At 59.2% G+C, this 19,496-nt stretch overlaps 1 protein-coding gene across 7 annotated transcripts; it reads left to right on the top strand.

Annotated features, from left to right (window-relative positions):
• Positions 1 to 1,202: 1,202 nt before the first annotated feature.
• On the top strand, positions 1,203 to 17,375 carry IKBKE (inhibitor of nuclear factor kappa B kinase subunit epsilon). 7 transcript variants are annotated; one of them, XM_035561633.2, is made up of 23 exons: positions 1,515 to 1,685; positions 1,858 to 2,049; positions 3,315 to 3,403; positions 3,565 to 3,665; positions 4,437 to 4,577; positions 4,668 to 4,797; positions 5,193 to 5,374; positions 5,643 to 5,803; positions 6,286 to 6,396; positions 6,550 to 6,729; positions 6,909 to 7,111; positions 7,504 to 7,568; positions 7,704 to 7,795; positions 8,329 to 8,430; positions 9,114 to 9,189; positions 9,277 to 9,389; positions 9,541 to 9,617; positions 9,869 to 9,908; positions 10,529 to 10,630; positions 12,353 to 12,449; positions 12,959 to 13,071; positions 13,343 to 13,414; positions 14,149 to 17,375. In XM_035561633.2, exons 4-23 carry the CDS (start codon positions 3,579 to 3,581, stop codon positions 14,180 to 14,182), a joined length of 2,178 nt encoding a protein of 725 aa, XP_035417526.1. In that variant the 5' UTR covers positions 1,515 to 1,685; positions 1,858 to 2,049; positions 3,315 to 3,403; positions 3,565 to 3,578; the 3' UTR covers positions 14,183 to 17,375. The 7 variants fall into 7 exon arrangements, with proteins under 7 accessions (XP_050571349.1, XP_050571350.1, XP_035417526.1 ...); XM_050715392.1 differs by lacking the exon at positions 3,315 to 3,403 and adding an exon at positions 1,203 to 1,347 and having other exon boundaries at positions 1,604 to 1,685; positions 3,576 to 3,665; positions 4,437 to 4,797; XM_050715393.1 differs by lacking the exon at positions 3,315 to 3,403 and having other exon boundaries at positions 1,504 to 1,685.
• Positions 17,376 to 19,496: the final 2,121 nt, after the last annotated feature.

Genomic DNA, 19,496 nt, shown 5'->3' with positions numbered 1-19,496 from the left:
CTCACCCCGTGCCCCCCACCCGGGCACCTCCAGCTGTAGGCCCCCACTTTTTGGGGCTGCTCTGGGCCACCCGTGAGGCTCTGGGATCAGTCCCCTGGGTGATAACGGATCAGAAGGGGGGAGCCCCCTCCCTGAGCCCCCCTTGATTTGCAGGGGGCAGGCTGAGGGGTGCTTTTTTTTCTTTTTTTTTTTAATAACCACGAGCTAGGAAGTGGAGGGACATGATAGGGACAAATGATTGTGGTTCTCCAGCAGCACAGAGGAGGATGCTGTAACCCCTTGCCCCCTTCCGATCGTCTCCTTTCCCCCCACCTTTAGCGCAAAAAAGGGGGAGCGGGGTCGGGGCTGCGGCCCCGGGGAGGGCGCGGCTCCCCCCGACCCCCCTCTGCCGCGGGGCCGGATCCCTGCGGGAGCTTCAGCATCGGTGGGGCTCTGCTGCCCCCGCCTGGAGCAGGCTCTGATGGCTAAATCCTTCCTCCTGAGCTCCCTCCCTGCTAAAATCCTTCCTCCCGAACTCCCTTCCTGCCAAAATCCTTCCTTCCAAACTCTGTTCCTGCTAAAATCCTTCCTTCCCAATTCCCTTCCTGCTAAAATCCAGTCTCCTGAATCCCTTTCCTGCTAAAACCCTTCCTCCTGAGCTCCCTCCCTGCTAAAATTCTTCTTCCTGGACTCCCTTCCTGCTCAAATCCTTCCTTCCAAACTCTGTTCCTGCTAAAATCTTACCTCTTGAACTCCCTCCCTGTTCAAATCCAGTCTCCTGAATCCCTTTCCTGCTCAAATCCCTTCCTCCTGAGCTCCCTTCCTGCTCAAATCCTCCCTTCCCAACTCCCTTCCTGCTACTGCAAGGAGCCTTGCTGCACAACCGACAATAATCCTTTTGGGGCGTTATAAAGTGTTTTAGTTATTTCCTGCCTGCCTTTACCCATCACCAGCCCAGCTCGGCTCATTGTCGGTGAAAGCTGAACCCACGCGTACGGGTCAGAAACCTGAGAACACCTGGCAGGGGGTTATGGCCTTAAAGCCTTCCTTTCGGTTTCTTTTTGCAGCAGGGAGCTGAGTCCCGCGAGGGGCAGCAGCGGGGTGGGAGCAGGCGAGGGGCGCAGGGCGCCCGTGGGCAGCTCGGGAAGAAATTTCGGCATTTCCCTCGGCGGGTTTCACTTCGCCTCTTCCTGGCCTTAACGGCTCTCATCGGCGCGGTTTTGGTGCAGGCCTGAGATGAGAAACGAGCTGTGGTTTTTCTTCTGCGTGGGGAAAGGTTTCCGAAGCGTCCCCAGCCCATCTCAAACAAGGCTGGAAACGACTTTGAGAAGTCATCCGTCCCTTTCTCTTCCCGTTAGCTGAGATGCAGTGAGATGACTTTGATCTCGGCGATGCGGCGCTTTGCTTCTGCGGCTGCCGTGACCGCCGCCGGGCCCTGCTGGCTCAGCACCGTGCCGCAGTCTGTGGGGCAGCCTCTCACGTGGCTGCGAAACGAAGCTCGGCCGTAATTAGCGAGCGAGTTAGGCACAGAGTTTGTGTGCAGAGCAGTGAAGCATCGCATCCTTTCTTTGCATGCGTCTCGTGCTCACAGATTCAAACACTGATGCAGGCTTCGTTCCGCCAGGAAAGCTCCTAGACACATCCCTGTGAGCCTAAAGAAATTCCTGACAGAGGGACCCGGGATGCTGGTGCTGAGGCTGGGCAAGGTGAGGTGTGGGCACTGGAAGCCAGAAAGTGAGCAGGGAAAGTGAGCTGGGTGTGCAGGCAGCGGGAGAGTGCCCTGAGCACCCCACATCCCGCACCGTGCACCCCTCATCCATCAGCTCCAGGCCTGGGCTGTGACCCCCTTGCCCTCCCCGCTGCCTTTTTCCCCAGCAGGGCCAGGATCTGAGCATCTGGGGCTAATTCTGGCCCCTCTCTGGGGACACCCCACGGAGGCACCGCTGAAGCATTGCTGTGTGACTGAGCCCGTGGGCATGTGGGGACGGTGACGCTGAGCCCTGCCACGGCCCCCCTTGGTTTTCCCTGCTGAGATGAAAAGTCCTCGATCTCCTTGATCGCTGAAATACGGTGAGAGCGACGCTGGAGGTGCAGCTTGGGAGCAGCCGGGGCTGGGGAATGTCCCGAAATCTCCCCTCTGCCCTTTGCTCGCTGCCGAAAGCCGCTGGCAGTGTTTGCAGGCGCTGGGGCCGGGCCGGATCTGGTGCTTCACACACATGGGGGAAGGGTTTGCGGCTGGGGAGGGAGGCAGCCTTGTTTGCTCTGTCTGCACCTGCTTCCTCTCGCCTTCTCTGTGCTTCTTTGGGGCAGCTTTACCTGGGGCAGGCTCAAAGGCTGCCGGGGCCGTGTCTCCTGCGGGGACAGGGAGCTGCTGAGCTCTGCGGTGCTGGCACAGCCGGGAGGGAGCTGGACCTGGAGTCTGCAGGAACACCCCCAGGGAACAGGAGAGTCTGGGGTGAATGAACGTGGTTGCGTGGATAATTTTGTGGTCCCAGGGTGCTTGGGCACCACTGGAGCCGTGCAGCAGCCGCGGTGTGGCTCGGCTGCCGGGAGCACGCTGGGCTTGCACAAGCAGAGAGGTTTTGGGGCAGGGCCGGAGGAGCTGAGCTGTCCTTGCAGCTGGGTGTGGGAAGCCTCTGGGACCTGTAACTTCTGCAAAGCAGCTCTTGGAGCTGGACAGGTCATGATAAATCCATCTCCTCACGGAGCTATGGAGAAGACTTGGAAAAAGACCAGCTGCTGCAGGCTTCTCTGCTCTGGAGAAGCCCCTGGTGGGGCTTTGAGCACCCGGCCGGAGCACCCGGTGGCTCCGTAAGCAGAACAGTGCCAGCAGCCCACCCTGAGCACATCCCCATGTGCAATACTGCATCCCGTGCAGCTGGGGCCAGCACTGACCCCACAGCACCAAACGGGCACAGCAGGACCGTGCCCGGGAGCCTGGCACCGCTGACGGAGGCTGAGCACAGCCCCTGGGCACGCATCCTGCTCTGCCTTTGCCTCCCGTCTGCCCGCCCCAGACAGGGCTGGGTGCTGGCCGGTGCCCAGCGCTGTTTGCCTTCAGCAGAGGCTGTCCCAGCCCCGGCCTGGGGACTGCAACTCGGCCTGGCTGCAACTCTGGGAATTTTTTTCTCGAGCAGGAAGCTGAAGCATTTCCTCCTCCAGCCGCAGCTGATTCTCGCAGAGCGAGTTTTGCAATCCCATAGGTTTCTATTCTCGCAGCGGGGAGGTGCCTCCCTCCACCTTGCAGCTCTGTTTGCTTGTGTTGTGTTTTTTTTTGTGTGTTTTTTTTTTTTTTTTTTTTGCATCTGTCAGTGTTTTGCTGCCGGCCCCGACAGGTCCCAGCGGCCGAGTGGTTTTGGGCAGAACCAACGGCGTCGTCCCTGCCTCTCATGCGCAGCCCTTCGCGCAGAGCGGCGCCGGCGAGGTAGGAGGCTGGGAGCTGCCCGCCAGGGCCATGCTGTGCCGTCGGCGTCCCCGTGCACTGCCAGGAGCGGATGGACGGACGGACAAACAGCCGGGCGTGGTGGTGGGGCCGGGCAGGGGGATGCGAGCAGCCGCCGGGGTGACCTCTGTGCTTCCCCGCAGCGGCGGTGCAGGCGATGCAGAGCACCCCCAACTACCTCTGGAGCACGGACGACCTGCTGGGCCAGGGTGCCACGGCCTCCGTCTACAAAGCTCGCAACAAGGTGAGGGGGTGCCGGGGGGGTTATAGGGGGTGGCGGCCACCCCAGGACCACGGTGCCCCCATGCCCCAGCCCTCCTGCCCCACAGTATGGGGATGCGCCGCTCGCCCTCGCCCTCCCATGAGCCGCAGCTGCCGGCAGTGCTGGGGCTGTTTGGGTTTTATTATCATTTTTTTCCCCCGGCTGCTTCCCCCAGCAGAGCTCTGTGGGGTGAGGGCCACTTTTAGGGCTCGCTGGGGCTCACAGTGCGGGTGCTGCTGGCCCGGCGCTCCCCTGCATCGCGTCAGGAGCTGCTCTGGGGAATGCCCAGAGGTTTTGAAAACCCCATCCATGGCGATTTGCATACATCATGCAAACACTTGCCAGGGCTGGAACAGAGACTTTCAGCCCCACTGGCCTTTGAAGTTTATTAAGTAAGCTGCCTCTGCAGGGCTCGGGGCTGGGAGGATGCTTTGAAAGCAGCCCTGTCCTGCAGAGAGCAGGCGGGGGCTGGCTGCCTCCAGCCCCGCCGTAAACCTGTGACAACAGCATAAACACGCTCCCACAGAGCACATGGGCTTCAGAGGCAGGAAGCAAACAGAGCTGAGCAGCATCTCTGGCTTTTGCAACGTAGACAGCAAAGGCTGAGGAAACGTGTTAAGAAAGCAAGCTCTGTTGTGAGCACAGTTTGCATCCAGAGCGGGCTGTGAGAGCAGTGCTGGAGCTAACGCAGTTGTTCGGGGCACAGGCAGGGTGACGCTCCATTTCCTTTTTCTCCTTTTCCTCTTTTCCCAGAAATCAGGGGAGCTGGTTGCTGTGAAGGTCTTCAACAATGCCAGTTACCTCCGCCCGCAGGAGGTGCAGATGAGGGAGTTCGAGATGCTGAGGAAGCTGAACCATAAAAACATCGTCAAGTTATTCGCCGTGGAGGAGACGGTAAGCGGGGCTGCGGCTCGGAAACCATGGTGCCAGCAGTGCCGGGACAGGGACAGCCGCCCGCGCCCTCACCGCCGCTCCCCGCTGCAGGGCAGCAGCAAGCAGAAGGTGCTGGTGATGGAGTACTGCTCGAGCGGCAGCTTGCTCAACGTCCTCGAGGACCCAGCGAATGCCTTCGGCTTGGCCGAGCCCGAGTTCCTCGTCGTGTTGCAGTGCGTGGGTGAGCAGGGGCCACGCGCGTCCCCGTCCCCATCCCCGTCCCCATCCCTGTCCCCATTTCTGGGGCTCTGGGATGGGCTGGGACCACACGGTGCTGGGGTTGTGGGCATTTAGGGCAGCCTGTATGGTCAGAGATAACACCTGGGACAGGCTGGGTCAGCGAGCACTGCTCTGGGGGAAACCTGAGGATCTCCCTGCCTAACAGCAATGGGACTGGGCTGTGCTTCCCCACGTGCTCGCTCCTCGTTTCCCTTTCCCCGAAGTCACGCTGGTTCCCATTAATGCACAGCCAGCCCTGGGGCCTGTCCCCGCTCTGGTTCTTCTTTTACCCCTGCATTCACCCAAAGCCCGCTTGAGCAAAGAGCTCCGAGCCCACGCTTCCCTCCTCGCTCCCAGTGGCAGGGATGAACCACCTCCGCGAGAACGGCGTGGTGCACAGGGACATCAAACCCGGCAACATCATGCGGCTGGTGGGGGAAGATGGGCAGAGCATCTACAAGCTGACGGATTTTGGGGCTGCCCGAGAGCTGGAAGACGACGAAAAGTTTGTGTCCGTCTATGGGACAGAGGAGTATCTCGTGAGTACAGCACGGTGCTGGCCTGGTGGCCCTGGGGTGTCCTGGGGGGACCCAGTCCCCATCCCTCCAACAGCCGGGTGATTCACGGGGAGGAGCGGCGACCTGCAGAGCCCCAAGTCAAAGGGGCCATGAGTTTCGAAGAGAGGGGGTCAGCATTTTGCTTGCAGCATCCCGGGCCACGTTTTCTTTTGGGGTCGCAGCAGAAGAGGCCCAAAGGAGCAGTTTTAAATGCCCCAGGGCAGCACCGCTCTCTGCTTCGCCCCTCCAGCACCCGGACATGTACGAGCGAGCCGTCCTGCGCAAGCCGCAGCAGAAAGCCTACGGCGTCACCGTCGACCTGTGGAGCATCGGCGTCACCTTCTACCACGCTGCCACCGGCAGCCTGCCCTTCGTCCCCTTCGGGGGACCCCGCAGGAACAAGGAGACCATGTGGGTACCGGGGGGCTCAGCGCTGCACCCTGGGGAGGGAGCGCCACGGCTGGGGGCTGCAGGACGAGCTGGTGGCGGCTCAGTGCCTGCCTGCAGCACCCTCTGACTGCAGGGTAGCTCGATCCTGTAAAACCCAGAGAGCCTGGAAACGTAGCTCGTGGCTGGCCGCACGCTCTCGGCGGTGTGGGGAGCATACACAGCATGGTGGGGGTCTGTGTCCATTTGTCCTGCTTACCCTCCAAATGCTTCCTCGGGGGCTAAACAGTTGAACGATAAGTTAGGGTTAACATTCCTGTGAAACTTTTTGACTATTTCTTGAGCTATTCTCTACCTCTGATTTATTTTTGTAAATTGTGCCCTCCCCAGCCCACTCATGCACTCTCCTTTCCCTCTTTGCTGCACCCGAGGGCCGTGGTGCCCAGACGGACGTCTCCCGGCTCCTTTCACCCGTGAGGACAAACCGAGCCGTTTCCTCCCCCCAGGTACAAAATCACCACCGAGAAGCCCCCCGGGGCCATCGCGGGCGTGCAGAGGCAGGAGAACGGGAGCATCGAGTGGAGCTACGAGCTGCCCGTCACCTGCCAGCTTTCGGCGTGAGTGTCCCCAATGGTGCTGCGGGTCCTGCATCCTGGCCCCACTCCCTATGGGGCTGCAGCTGCACCCTGCCCCTGCCGAGCCCCCTACTACAGCTCATGGTTACACCGATAGGCACAAACCCTCTCCTCGTTCTCCTCTTGCTGCCACAGGGGGCTGAAGGACCAGCTCATACCCATCCTGGCCAATATCCTGGAGGCGGATCAGGAGAAATGCTGGGGGTTCGATCAGTTTTTTGCAGAAACCAATGACATTCTGCACAGGATCGTGGTCGACGTCTTCTCCCTGCAGCAGGCTTCCTCGCATCGCATCTACATCCACTCCTACAACACGTAAGGACCCCCCCAGGAGAGGCTGGGTGAATTTGGGAATTGAGCTCTGGAGAGGCCCCGCTGGCCTCTGCGCTGTTTTGCCACGGGGAGATGCTTGCAGCCTGCTAAAGCGATGGAAATCTGAACACAAACCTTGCAGCTCATTCCCCATCCTTTCATTTTCTGTTTTTCATTTTCAGTACCAGCAAGTTTTTAGACGCTGTCTTCAAACAAACGAGCATAGCTCCCCACCATCAAGAATATTTTTATGAAGGTCACCCGTATGAGCTGGATCCTAACCTGCAGGCCCACAGCTTCTGCAGAACCACGCAGCACAACCCGCTGGCCCTGCTGAGCTCCGCCGAGCAGCCAGAAGAGGTGGTAGGAGTGAGATACAGAGACCGTGAGTACCCTCGGCAGGGACGCACCGCAGTGTTCCCCGTCCAGGGGATGGGGTGGGCAATGTCAGAGGGGTTTGCTTAAAGGATCGTCCTGATGGAGTCCAAGGCAGAGCAGGAGGTGGCAGGGTGATGGTGCTGGGGCAGGATTAGAAGGTTTCAGGGTCAGTTCCCCCCTAGATGTTACCATGTTTGCTCTGTGGCTGCCCGCTTTGCAGGCGGCTCGTGCCTTCAACCACGTTTCCAAAATATCTCAGAGAGCTGCTCTAAGCCTTGAGCATCGCAGCTGCTCCCGTTCCTGACATCCTGAGCAGCTCGGGGGTTTGTAGGGCTGGCAGGAGCCATCCCTGCTGGTCTTCCCCGAAGCCCCCTGGCTGACTGCTCTCCATCTCTCCAGCGGCGCTCGACTTTCCGAAGTTTGTCCCCAAGGTGGACGTCGTGGCCGACTGCAGCACCGCCAAGGTAGGTGGGGATGGCCACAGGGAGCCTGGCAGTGGGGACCCAGCCACTGGTACCGTCCCTTTCACAGAATCACAGAATTGTACGGGTTGGAAGGGACCCTGAGAGATCATCGGGTCCAACCCCTTTGCCTTGCAGAGCGCGGTGGGCACTGTGCACCAGACGCTGCGGATCGCCCAGGCGCTGCGGCGCTGCCAGGAGCTGGTGGCCAGGGGCCTGCACTGGGTGATGTGAGTGCCGGGGCCGCCCGTACCTCCCTGTTCCACCAGGAAATTTGTGTTAAGGGTTGAAATGCTCGGGGTTTTCCAGCCTCTGGCAGGCAGTGGGGGCACTGGGAGGGAGCGCAGCGTCCCCAGGCTAGGGACGCAGGTGCCAGGCTGGAAGGGGACTGCACCCGGGTGGGGGCTCAGTGTTTGAGGATGTTCCTGCCCCCCTTCGCTACCTTTGGGTCACTTTTTTCAGTCTGGGAGATGCTGAGGAAAACATCATCATCATCATCTTCATTATTAAAATCTTCATTGTGCATTTTCACCATATTTTCTATTCCCCTGGGGCAGGAGCTCCTTGCGCTGTGCCTGCGCAATGCCCACCGACCAGCACCCTCCCACCCAGCCCCTGCACCCCTTTCAGTGCCCCCAGCCCCTCATTTTCCAGCAAGCAGCCGGGGGGGGGGGGGGGGGGGGGGGGGGGGGGAGCCACAAACTGAGCCCTGGCACTGCCGGGGCAGGCAGAAAACAGGACGGGCTGTTTTCTCTCGTGACAGCGGGAACCTGAAATCAGAGTGCTCAAGGGTTTTGGAGCAGAGGAGAGGGGTGAACACGGTGCTCACCAGCCTGCAGCTGATGGAGGTGAAGACCCGCGGGCTGTAAGTGCAGGGGTGGCTCTGCCGGCGTGGGTGCTGGGTGCTGGGACCAGGGGCAGGCAGGACCCACAGAGGCACCGGTGCAGCAGCCTGGGGAGGCACCGATGCTGCTGCCGTCATCCCCATATCGCAGCTCAGATATGGGGCTCTTGAAGGTGCCTGGATAATCAGAAATAAATTCCAGGAGTGAGCTGGCAGCTGGAGCACAAGAGGGTTTTTTTGCTCCCTGTGCAGACTGCGTGGGAAGTGAGCCGCCGTGGCTGCTTCTCCCTCTTTGCTTCAGCTTTTAATTATCAGGCTCTGGTTTTGTGTGAGCCCAGAAGGAGTCCTTGGGCTCTGGCTCCTGCTCGGGGTTTTTGGGCTGTTGCAGCCCACGACCGCGGAGTAAGCACAAGGAGGAGGCAGGCGGGGGCGGGGGGGAGCTGTGCCCGGGTGCTGTGCTCCCCCTCCAACCAGCATGAGCCAGCTCATATAAAATTAGCAATTTTGGAACAAACGGGACACCATGGGGTGAGTTTTTACCGATCAGCTCTTTGCATCGCGTGGCTCTGGTTGGGTACCTGAACTGGGACTTATTGCCTGAGCCGACCACCGCCCAGCAGCTCCCCCAGGGACGTGTTTCTGTGCCCAGGTGATGGTTTATTCATTTTCATCCCTGAATATTCAGGAATATTCCTTTTCCTCAGGTACGAGGCTCTTCCCGGAGGCAGCGGGCTGCCGGCTCTGAAGGACTTGGCCGTGGCGAAGACCCGGCTGCAGAGGGTGAGCACCAAGGCAGGGGCTGGGAGCACCCATGGGTGCAGGCGGCGCTGGCAGCAGCCAGCTCCCACTTCCCTTCCCCACCTGCAGGTCATGGAGGAGCTTTCCCAGTGCTCCCACAGCATCTACGACTTCCAGGGGGCACTGGATGGCATTTTGTCCGAGCTGGTGCAGCATGGGCAACAAGCGCATGAAGACAAAAGGTTTGTAGAGCGGCTTTATCAAAATACCCGTGAAGGTTTTGCTGTTTTCGGTGTGACTTTGGGGCCGAGCTGGGTAGCCAGGGGAGGGTACCCCAACCTCCTAGCTTTCCTCCTGTGGCCTCACACCTCCTTCCCTGTCCCCGTTCCGCAGCATCCAGCAGATCGAGTGCTGCCTGGAGAAGATGCAGCTCATACACAAGCAGTTCAGGAAGGCCAGGAACTGTCCGCGTGAGTCCCGGGGTGCACCTGGGGGGCTGCCCAGCCAAGCTGCCTGCAGCAGCAGCGTCCCTGCACCGACCTGGGGGGGAAAACAAATGGTTTCTGCTGGTTTCTGTACCATGACAGTAGTCCCAGGGAATGAAGCCCTGAAAAGCCCCCCCCATGATCTGGGCATTGTGAAGTTGCCCATTTATTGGGTTATGAACACAAAAACACGTGGAGCTTGCTCCAGCAGGTGACCCGTATCTTTCCTCCCCCAGGGCTGGGCTACAACGAGGAGCAAATACACAAGCTGGACAAGTAAGCAGCACCCCCTCCCCTTCTGGCCCCAAACTGTTGCCAGGCGGACATTTGGCATTTCTGAGTGCATCTCAAGGGGATGCAAAATGTTCCTGGGTCATTCGTCTCGAGAAAGACCTAAGCACCTATGGCAGGTGGTTTCTGTGCTGGTTCCTCCGTGCCGGACCTTCCTGTACCGTGCAAAAATCTCTGCGGAGCTGGGGCCGGGGTGCTGCCAGGGGGCAAAGAGCCCTGTGGGGGACAAGAACATTTCAGGCCAGCTGCTCCCACTGTGCTTGCTCAGTCTGGGGCTCGTTTATTCACTGAAATGCTCATTTAGGATGTGTCTGCTTCTGGGAAAGTGCTTTCGTACCTGCCTGACTTTCCCTGGCGCCACAGTGCCCGTGGGGCTTTTCTATCTTCAAAAATTCTCCTTTCATTTTCTGTTGAAAGAGGGGAATTGAAATCTGTTCTTTGTCGTGCTTTGGTTTCATTTTCTTGGCACCACCACTTGTCCAGTCCCTCTTCCCTTGTTTGGGAGCCAGCTTCAGTTCTACTGATACTTAACCTGGGGTTTTCATTTTCGTGCCTTTCAAGAAATAACGTCTGCTCCCTTCCCCCCTTGTCTCTCCTGGTTTCAGGGTGAATTTGGGGCATTTGGCCAGGAAGGTTCTGCTGATTTTCCAGGACGAGTGTGTGCGGCAGTACCAGGACGTCCTGGTCCTGCACGGCAGCAGGATGAGGTACCAACACGTGGGGTTTGGGGCTCCCATCCCACCGCAGCCCCGTGGGACACCGGGTGGGCGAGGGGAGCTTCCCGTAACCCTCCAGCAGCAGTGAGGGTTTCAGGCCTCGGAGAAGCTCTGTGTGCCTGTTAGCAAACCTTCTGTGTATCCACTTTTTATCCTATACCAGGCTCTTTTAAGGCTGAAACCAGCCCTGTCCAACACGAACTTGCAGCTCCCCTTGATGCAGCTGGATTCCCTCCTTGGTGGTTATTTTATCAGGACAAAATTCCTGCTGAGACAAAGGGATCTGCCTGTTAGGAGAGCTTTTATGTTAAGTGGTATTTGGGGAATAATGCAAAGAGCAAATTAACCTGCAGTGATTGAGCACAATCCACTGCCTATTACAGCACAAAAGGAGCGGGGTGAGGGGGAGGCGTTTAGAAGAGGAGGGTGTTGCAGAAATTGCATTTTTCTTGCAAGGTTGCTTGTAGAGCGGATCGTCCATTCCCATGGGCCGTACGCGTGGGTGGAAGGAGAATGATTTTCTACAGTGCCTTAGGATCGAACCCAGCTTCTGACCTGGTCCCAATTTCTGGCATGGAGCATCTGCATTAGATTCACTTCTGGGGGGATTTTTAGGCCGGGGATTTGTCTGAGATGCCCAGAACGTCCCCAGGGGCAGCGGGCAGTGTCGGCGCTGCCATTCCCCTGCGCCCTCCCCTCTCCAGCCTCAGCAGGCGAAGCTGGGGGTTTCTCTCTGCAAACCCTCACCATGGTGAGGTTTTGTTTTTGGGACAGAAATTATTACCCACGGTGGGGGCTCACCTCCTGCCACATCCCTTCACGCTGCTCTTAAATCTCCCCTTGACTCCGGGGGCAGCTTTGTCCCAGGATGAAATCTGTCCCTGCAGTGATGAGCCCCGTCTGTGCATAAGCAGGGCTTCTGCTTTTACTCAGAGGAAGGAGAAAAGCTGCTGCTTGTTTTCCCGGAGTATTTTTGCATCTGTTTTTCTGTCCTTACGCAGGACGCATTGTGAGTCACAACTGGATATTTAAAAATTGTTTTTGCTTCAGTTGTAATTGCCTTGTTTTGAGTTTCTTCCTGCTGGCAGCGAGGGTTTGCGGTGAGGTGGCTGTTTTCTGGGGACCAGAGGTGGACCATTCACCTTAAATAGTCTTCCCTTTTTTTAAAGGCCAAACCAAACCTTTTTTTATACTACAGCTGTGTCATTCCTGGGGCACCTGCTGGCTGTGCGGCCCCATTGCCCCAGAGCTGGCAGGATCAGGGGATCAGCCCCAAAACCTAAAGGGGTTCCCATGGGCTGGAGCCTGGGCAGGGTGGGCTGAGGGGGGATTTTTCTGGCCTTCACGGGCTTCAGGTGTGAAAGGAGAGCCCAGCGGTGGGGTGCAAAGCCCAGTGCCCACCTTCAATAGGAGCTCAGTCCTCTGTGGGGGACAGAGGAGCTGCACCTGAGGCAGAAGCGATGCTCTGGAGCTGGCCCCCATGTAAGCCACACTTCCCCTAATTAGTTTGCTGTCGGTGCTGTTTGGACGGCCTCACCTGTGGTGGCTGCAGCTACCACACCGTGGTGACTCATTTGCTTTCCCTCGGCATTTTAACTCCGATCCAGCATGGTTTGCAGAAAGTGATGCAAATTAAAACAAAAAAAATATATCTGATAACCCCCATCGCTGACAAACGCTGACCGGAATTTTTGCCGCTGTTTTCCTTTCTAGGAAGGTGTGTGAGACAAAAAAGCATCTGAAGAGGCTCAGCAACCGCATCAGCACCTGCGGCGTGGAGGCGATGGAGTGCCAGGAGTGCCTGCAGCACGTAGGTCCCCGCGCTGCCGCCCTACTCGGGAGGGAAGCACTGGGCACATTTCAACAACTTGAGGCAGATTTTTGGAGTTACGCTTGGAGTTTTTGGAGTTTTCTTTGCTCCACTGAGCAGAACAAGGGTTGGGTAAACCTTTGGCTGTGGCACTATCAGTCCAAAACTGACTGCGTGGCGCTGGGGAGTTAGTTTGTACTCAGCAGGCAGGAAATTGCAGCGGTAGAAGAGACGATGCGTCACCTCCAGTTGTCACGATGGATTATCTGACACCTTGGAGCACAGCCACAGGTCGATGCCCTTTGGTTAGGTCATTCTGCTTCTCCTGAAGAGGTGGTGTGCTGGGTGTGACCATAAACGTGTCATTTCCCCAAGCGTTTGGTCAACCTCTGGTCCCTCGGCTAAGCAGGGTGCCCACGGAGAGGCTGCGCATGCGCAGCACCCATGGATGAGACAAGAGCGAGCAGCTCGCTGGGTGCTGGAGCTGCCAAGTGTCTCCATCTCTGCAGGCGTTGGACACGTTTCCCCAGATGGCCGTGACGGAGAAACGGAGCCCGGCCCTGGTCCCCCCGGTGCCTTCGCCCATCCCCCTGAGCCAGGCCCGCCGGGAGATGGCTTTCCAGTGAGTGTTTGGAAGAGGGCTCGCGGACATCCTGATGCCGTGGGGACAGCGCCACTGCCTGCTGCTCGTCCTCAGCGTGAGCTGTGGGGCAGCGCTGGGGCGAGGGCTCCAGCTCTGTAGGGCTGGTCTAGGGCTGGGGCTGCCCGGTGTCATCCCAGCTCAGTGACCATGGTTTGGGGCATCCCTGCTGGTCACCCATTGCTTCTGCTTCTCCAGCGGGCAGGGGTCGCTGGGCAGCCCCCGTGTAAGTCCCTCGCTGTGTGTCCGGCAGGATGCAGGAGCTCCTGGAGCAGATGAAGTCAGTGACGTGCGACCTCCAGTTCAACAACAGCATCATCGAGCGGTGAGTGGGGTGGATCCTGCCCAGAGGGTGCGGGCAGGCGGCGATGCCCCGCAGGGTGCTGCGGGTGCTGCCTGGGGGCTGGGGGATGAGCGCCCCGGTGCCGTGTTGGGGACAGCTGAGCCTGGCGCCGAGCACGACCACAGCCACTGGCACGGCTCTTCCAGCAGCACCACGTTTGCATCATCATCTGGCAGCAGGAGAGGCTTTATCTTTCTTGGAAATTGAAGCATGATCTACTGCAAATGCTATGCAATGCCTACCGCCCTCCTTCCAGCCCTTCTCCGTGCTGCTCAGTGCTGTCAGCTGCTGGCTGCCATGCAGAAGCTGATGCTTTCTGCTTCTGGACGAAACTCCCTGCAAAATCCCACTGCTGGCAGCCCCCCCCCTTGGGTTTCTTCCTCTTTAACCTTCTCTTGAGGGTCTCAGTGCAAACAAACACTATGGATATCCATATCAAAACCTCAAAGAACTTCAGATTGTATTTTGGAAGAAAAAAGGAAACCAGTGTTTCACTCCAGCTTGGCTTCTGTAGGACCAAGCGTGCTGTTGCAGCACATCCACCCTGAATAAAAGCGGGCACAAGGGGAGGTCTGGTCTGCTTACGGCACGAAGAACTCGCAGCAGCAGACACAGGAATGAGCCCAGCCACTGGTGCCCAGCCCATGCCGCGGTTTGGGACTGCACGAGCGCAGCCCAGCCCTCCCCAGCCAAATCCTTTGATTTTGTTCCCGCAGGCTGAGCGGGGCTGCCCCCACTCCCGGCCTCTGAGGACGCGGCGGATTTGCAGGTGCTGAAGCAAAGCGCTGCTGGCAGCAGGGAGCACCCACAGCACCTCGGGTCCAGAGCTGTGCACGAGTTGGGCGCTCGTGTCTGAGGAGCTCCCCCCTGATCCTACCTCTCCGCTCCGTCACTTTGCACAGTTCTCTGGTGAAAACTTGATGAGAAAGTTGGCACAGCGCAAGGGTTTTTCCTTTTGAAAAGCGCTTGAAGGACTTCATGGTTTTCTAGCTTCTCTGTAGCACGATGTCGGATGATAAAGAGGCTAGGAATTATCTCTTGCCCGTTTAGGGATTGATGCCCCCATTAACATTCCTGTGCTCACTGATGCCTCGCGGGCTGGGGCAGAGCCCAGGGCAGGGGGATGCTGCACCCGATGGAGGAGAGGCCGGATCCGGCCCAGGACGGCTCCAGCGCTGCCCGCGGGGGGCTCGGGGTGCAGCCGCCGTCTCTGCCTGCCCTCCTCCTGCCTCCCGGCCTTGTCCCCAGCTCAGCCCCGTCCCGGGCTGCTGATGGCAGATTGCGCAGGAAGCTGGGGGAGGTTTCTCTGTTTTGGTGCCTTTCTATGAATGTAACTGAGATCGGTGTTTATGGACGCGTCTGTGTGTGTGTGCCTTCTCCAAACAGCCCTCACTGAAACGTCTCCATTCTCACCTGGGGTGTTAGTAAACGCTGAGGCAAGATGACTCCCCTGAGAGAAAGCAGGCATATTTCTTTAGGGTGAAAGACAAAAAGAAATCCTAAACATCCACCTCATTAATAAATACAGGGGAAAATGTGCGTTCATCTGAGGAGGTGATGACAGCCTGGGTGGCAGGGTGCAGCAGGGATGGGGACGGGATGGAGATGGGGACCAGGGGACCAGGAGACCAAGGCAGGCAATCTCTGGGCTTGCTGGGGTTGTCTGAAGCTGCCCTGGGAAGGATGCAAGCAGGAAGCTCTCCTCTTATGCCCCAGAGGAATAGCACGGATGCGGATCGCGTTATTCCCACCTCATTGACAGCCAGGAAGCGCCCAGAATGGTGAGGACGGGCCCTGCTGCTCTGCATCAGGGCTGCACCCAGTCCTTTGTTGGGGAATGCATTATGCTCCGAATTTCCTACTGTTTTCTGACCTTGGGTGTTACGAGAAGCCGTAATCCTCTGGTTATCGGCTGAGTCAGCTGCTCGCCTGCAGCTCAGTGATACGGGAAGCCTGGGTTGTCAGACTGTGAGCGTGCGATGGTATCAAGGAGCTCTTTGTGGGAAGCATCGAGTGTGCCACCCCCTTTGTCCACCTCTTCCTGCCCATCCCCGGGGTGATTTATGGCTTGTGACAGATCCCACAGCCCGTGGTGCTGCAGAGAGCCCAGGCTCGGTAACAGTAAAGCGCCTGGGCTGCCGGGAAGCCAGGCAGGGTGGCACCCGTGTCCCAGCACAGGGGACGGGGTCAGGCAGGCTCCAAGCAGCTTTTACACCCAGAGGGTTCCTGGCAGAGACCAGGCAGAGTTCCCTGGCTCTTCCCACCCCTTGCAGACACACTGAGGGCATGCACACACATATCAGTGTCCCAGATCCTGCTCCTCACCCTGGGAAGGGTGAGCACTAACAGGGTGTGGGGTGGCAGCCAGTGGCCCCCCTTTGCTCCTGTGGTCTGCGAGGTGGTGGCTGTGCTGGTGAAAGGGGATTTAGGACACGTTTGGATTCATTCTTTCTCCCTGCACAAAGCCCATGGCCGTGTGTTTGCCTTGTCACCATCGCTGGCTGCTGGTGCTCAGGGAGGTCGGAGCCGGGACTTGGGCAGCGCCGGCACCAGCAGGGCCCAGGGGCAGCTCCGTGCAGCTCCCGGTGGTGCCGCTGGAAGCAGAGGCTGAGCCATTGTCTGGGCAAGCAAACGCGTCTGACTCAGCTGCGGCGGGGATGCTCAGCGAGCCTGCCCGAACCTGTCCCTCGGCAGAGAACGAAACACCCAGATCTTCCCTTCACCCTTCCTCCAGTTCCCTTCCCAGCACGTTTTCTGGAGGTGACACGCGTTGGCTCAGCCAAAAGCCTTTGGCCAAGTCTGGGCCTGCCGGGCTGCTCTGGTCCCTGAGCTCCTGCGAGCCCCTGAGCTCGTCCCCAGCCCTGGGACCACAGAACTCGGCCAGCGCTGGGGGTCAGAGCAGCACCACGGAGAGGCAGGGGGCTGCCTGGTGTGGGTCAATCCTCGAATTGACCATGGCAAAAATTTTCAGCCCCTACTGGGAGACGTATGGCGGCACAAGGAAAAACCAGCGTGCCCCTGGAGCTGACCAACCTCTGCCCAGGTCTCAGCAGGGATGTGAATTTTGCAGGGGGACAGCAGGCTTCAAGGCGCACACCATGGCTTGAAGGAGCAAGGAGCAGCAGCTCCGGGACTGTGCCTGGCTTTGCTTTCTTGTAAGAACAGGCTGAGAGTGCCAGGAGCTGCCCCTGCACAGGAAACTGCTTCTGAGTGGTATTTGGCACCAAGCCTGAACGTTCCCATTCATTTTAATTGTAAAAACCAACATCCTGACTGTCAAACCCAACGGCTTACTGTACAAGTGGTGGAACTAAGCCATCACTTAAAAACTTTTCTCCTGCAAATTATTTTCTAGGATTCTCCTAGTTTTATAACTAATGTTATCTTTAATCCACCCCAAATTCACTGACATCCCCCATCGGCGCAGAGCAGGGAGCCCAGGCACTCACTCAGGTTCAGTGGAGCTGGGCTGATTTGGACCAGCTGAGCATCTGACCTGGAACACGTTTGGCTCTAGCAAGAAGGGATTTATGTCTTGGCACAGGAAAAAAAAAAAAAATTTACTAACAGCCCTTGCCGTGCTTAAACTGCCCTAACACAGCAGCTGCAAAGGGGACTCCCAGAATCAAGGCTGACTCCTTGTTCTGCTCATGGTCAGGGAAGAGGACAAGCCGAAATACCGACTTTGGGGGAAAACACTTGCCCAGGAATAAATCTGCTGCTGTTCTCAAGCAGAAGCAGAGGATGCATGAAAGTGAATCAGGATCCTGAACAGGGAAGAAAAGGACCTTACAGATATTAATCATGCTACTTAACACAGAACAAAACTCGAATTTTGCGGGCTGCATAATTCCTTTAGTTTTAAGCTCTTATCGGTGACTGCTTATGGCACTAGTCTTCTGTAACTCAGAGCCAGTGTTTCAATCCATCCTTCAAACTAAAATCCTCCAAAAGGACTTAAATATCTTTGGCTCATCTTGTCCTTAGGAATTCATGAAGATACCACACTCAGCATCCCGAAGCCAGGACTCACACAGCCCAGCACCGCGCTCACTGCAGCTGTCTCTTCACCTGACTGCTCTCACACAAACCGGAGGAGCACAGGCGTGATTCTGCCCCCACCTACATGTTTCAAACCAATGTGACTGAGCACTGCAGAGAAGGGATGTGCTGGTGGTTCGACAGCTAGCCCAAAGCCTGGGCGATGCGTGTCCTGCATGGCCCAGGGTGTCCAGAGGGCTTGGCAAACCAGACACGGCTATCCTTGGCACCGCAGTGCTGGAGCCTGCTCAGATCCACTCCAGAAATTGGCCATAATATTTTCCCTTTCACTTCTCCCACAACCACAAAAGCCTCAGCTGGGAGAGATAATTGCTTCGGCTCGCAGCCCTCAGCGGCGCTCCAGAGCCCTGCTGGCATTTCAGTGGGGAAAGGGAATTCGCTCCAGCTGCCCTTGCAGCCGGGTCCATGCATCCAGTCTGAGCTAGGAGAGCGTTTGCACCAGCCTGTGTGGCTGCACCCGGGTTTTAGTGACCGTATATAAAGCAGCACCTTAGACATGCTCCTACTGCTCCTGGGGGGGCAAACCTGGGCATGGGGTTGGGGTTGGGGATGGGGATGGCGATGGCGATGGCGATGGGGATGGGGATGGGGTTGGGGATGGGGATGGGGTTGGGGATGGGGATGGGGATGGGGATGGGGTTGGGGTTGGGGATGGGGTTGGGGATGGGGATGGGGTTGGGGTTGGGGTGGGGTTGGGTTGCTGCCACCCCCACCAGCTCTGTGCTGAGGGCTGCCCGCCCCAGCTGTGGCACCAGGACCGGGGGTGCTGTGCGCTGCCCCCAGCCAGCATCGGGCCCACGGGGAGCCATGTCCCGTGGGGAGGGTTCTCGGGAGAGCGTGCGGGGGGGGTCCCACGGGGAAGGTTCCTGCTGGGAGAACCCCCCCGGGGGAAGGGGGAGCCCTTTCCTTGGGGGGAGCTAGGGTGCTGGGAGAGGTCCGGAGAGTGGCTTTGGGGGCAGCCTTCGCGGCGGGGGGTTCCCCGTGGGAATCCCACGGCGGCCGCTCCCACGCCCCCCCCCCGGCCCTGTCTCCTCCCCGGGGCCGGGCCAAGGCGCCTGCGCTGCCCGGTCCCGGGAGCCCGTGGCGTGGCCGTGGGGTTGCGAGCTTTTGGGGCCGGGGGGGGGTGGGTGTTTGGGGCCGTGCCCCCCTCCCGGCACCATGCGGCGGCCGTCGGGCCCCGCTCCCAGCGCCCCGGAGCCGGGGGGCGGCCGGGCGCCGGGGAGCCCCGGCGGGGCGAGGGGGGCGCGGCGGTTGCGGCGGCGCGGGGGGGTCCCGCGGCTGCTGCCCGACGTGCGCAGCATCTTCCCGGCCCCCGGGGAGCCCCCGGAGAGCGGCCGCGGTCACGGCCACTGCTTCGTGCCCCGCGCCCTGCGCCGCGGCTGGTGCGACCTGTGCGGAGCCGCCGTGCGGGAGCGCGCCCTGCGCTGCGACTGTGAGTGCTGCCCCCCCCGCTGCCCCCGAACCCTGCTGAACCCCCCCCCGCTGCCCAACGCACCCTGCTGCCCACCCCCCAGCTGTCCCCTGCACCCCTGCTGTCCCCCCCTCTCGTTGCCCCCCGCACCCTGCTGCCCCCCCCGTTGCCCCCCGCACCCCTGCCCAGGGTCTCCATCCCTCCCTGCCCTCCCCTCCCCCTGCCCGACTTCGCCGCCCCACTCCCCTGCCCGCTGCCACCCACACCCCCCTGGCCCCCTGCGAGACCCCCCCCGGGACCGCCCCAGAGGTGACGGGTGCAGGGCTGCGGGAAGCGGAGCTTTTCGGGGAAAGCTGGGGTTAGCTGCTCATTGCCAGGGCTGTGAAGGGCTTGGTGTTATTCCTGGGCAGCAGATCTCCCCGGTTAGTGGAAAGGGTTTGTGTCCGTAACGCTTTACGGTGGGGCGTAAATCCCTCCAGAAATAGAAGGCTTTTCGGGCACCTTGCTTTGCCCCGACTCCCAGGTTAAAGTGCTTGTGCCACTGAGGGTCGCTGAGATGCGTGCTGTGCCCATCCGGCACGTGTCACCTTT

Source organism: Cygnus atratus, chromosome 24, assembly GCF_013377495.2.
Source record: "Cygnus atratus isolate AKBS03 ecotype Queensland, Australia chromosome 24, CAtr_DNAZoo_HiC_assembly, whole genome shotgun sequence".
NCBI classification, from domain to species: Eukaryota; Metazoa; Chordata; class Aves; order Anseriformes; family Anatidae; genus Cygnus; species Cygnus atratus.
The sequence above is the reverse complement of the archived record's forward strand: the minus strand, read 5'-3'. Positions and strand labels throughout refer to the sequence as shown.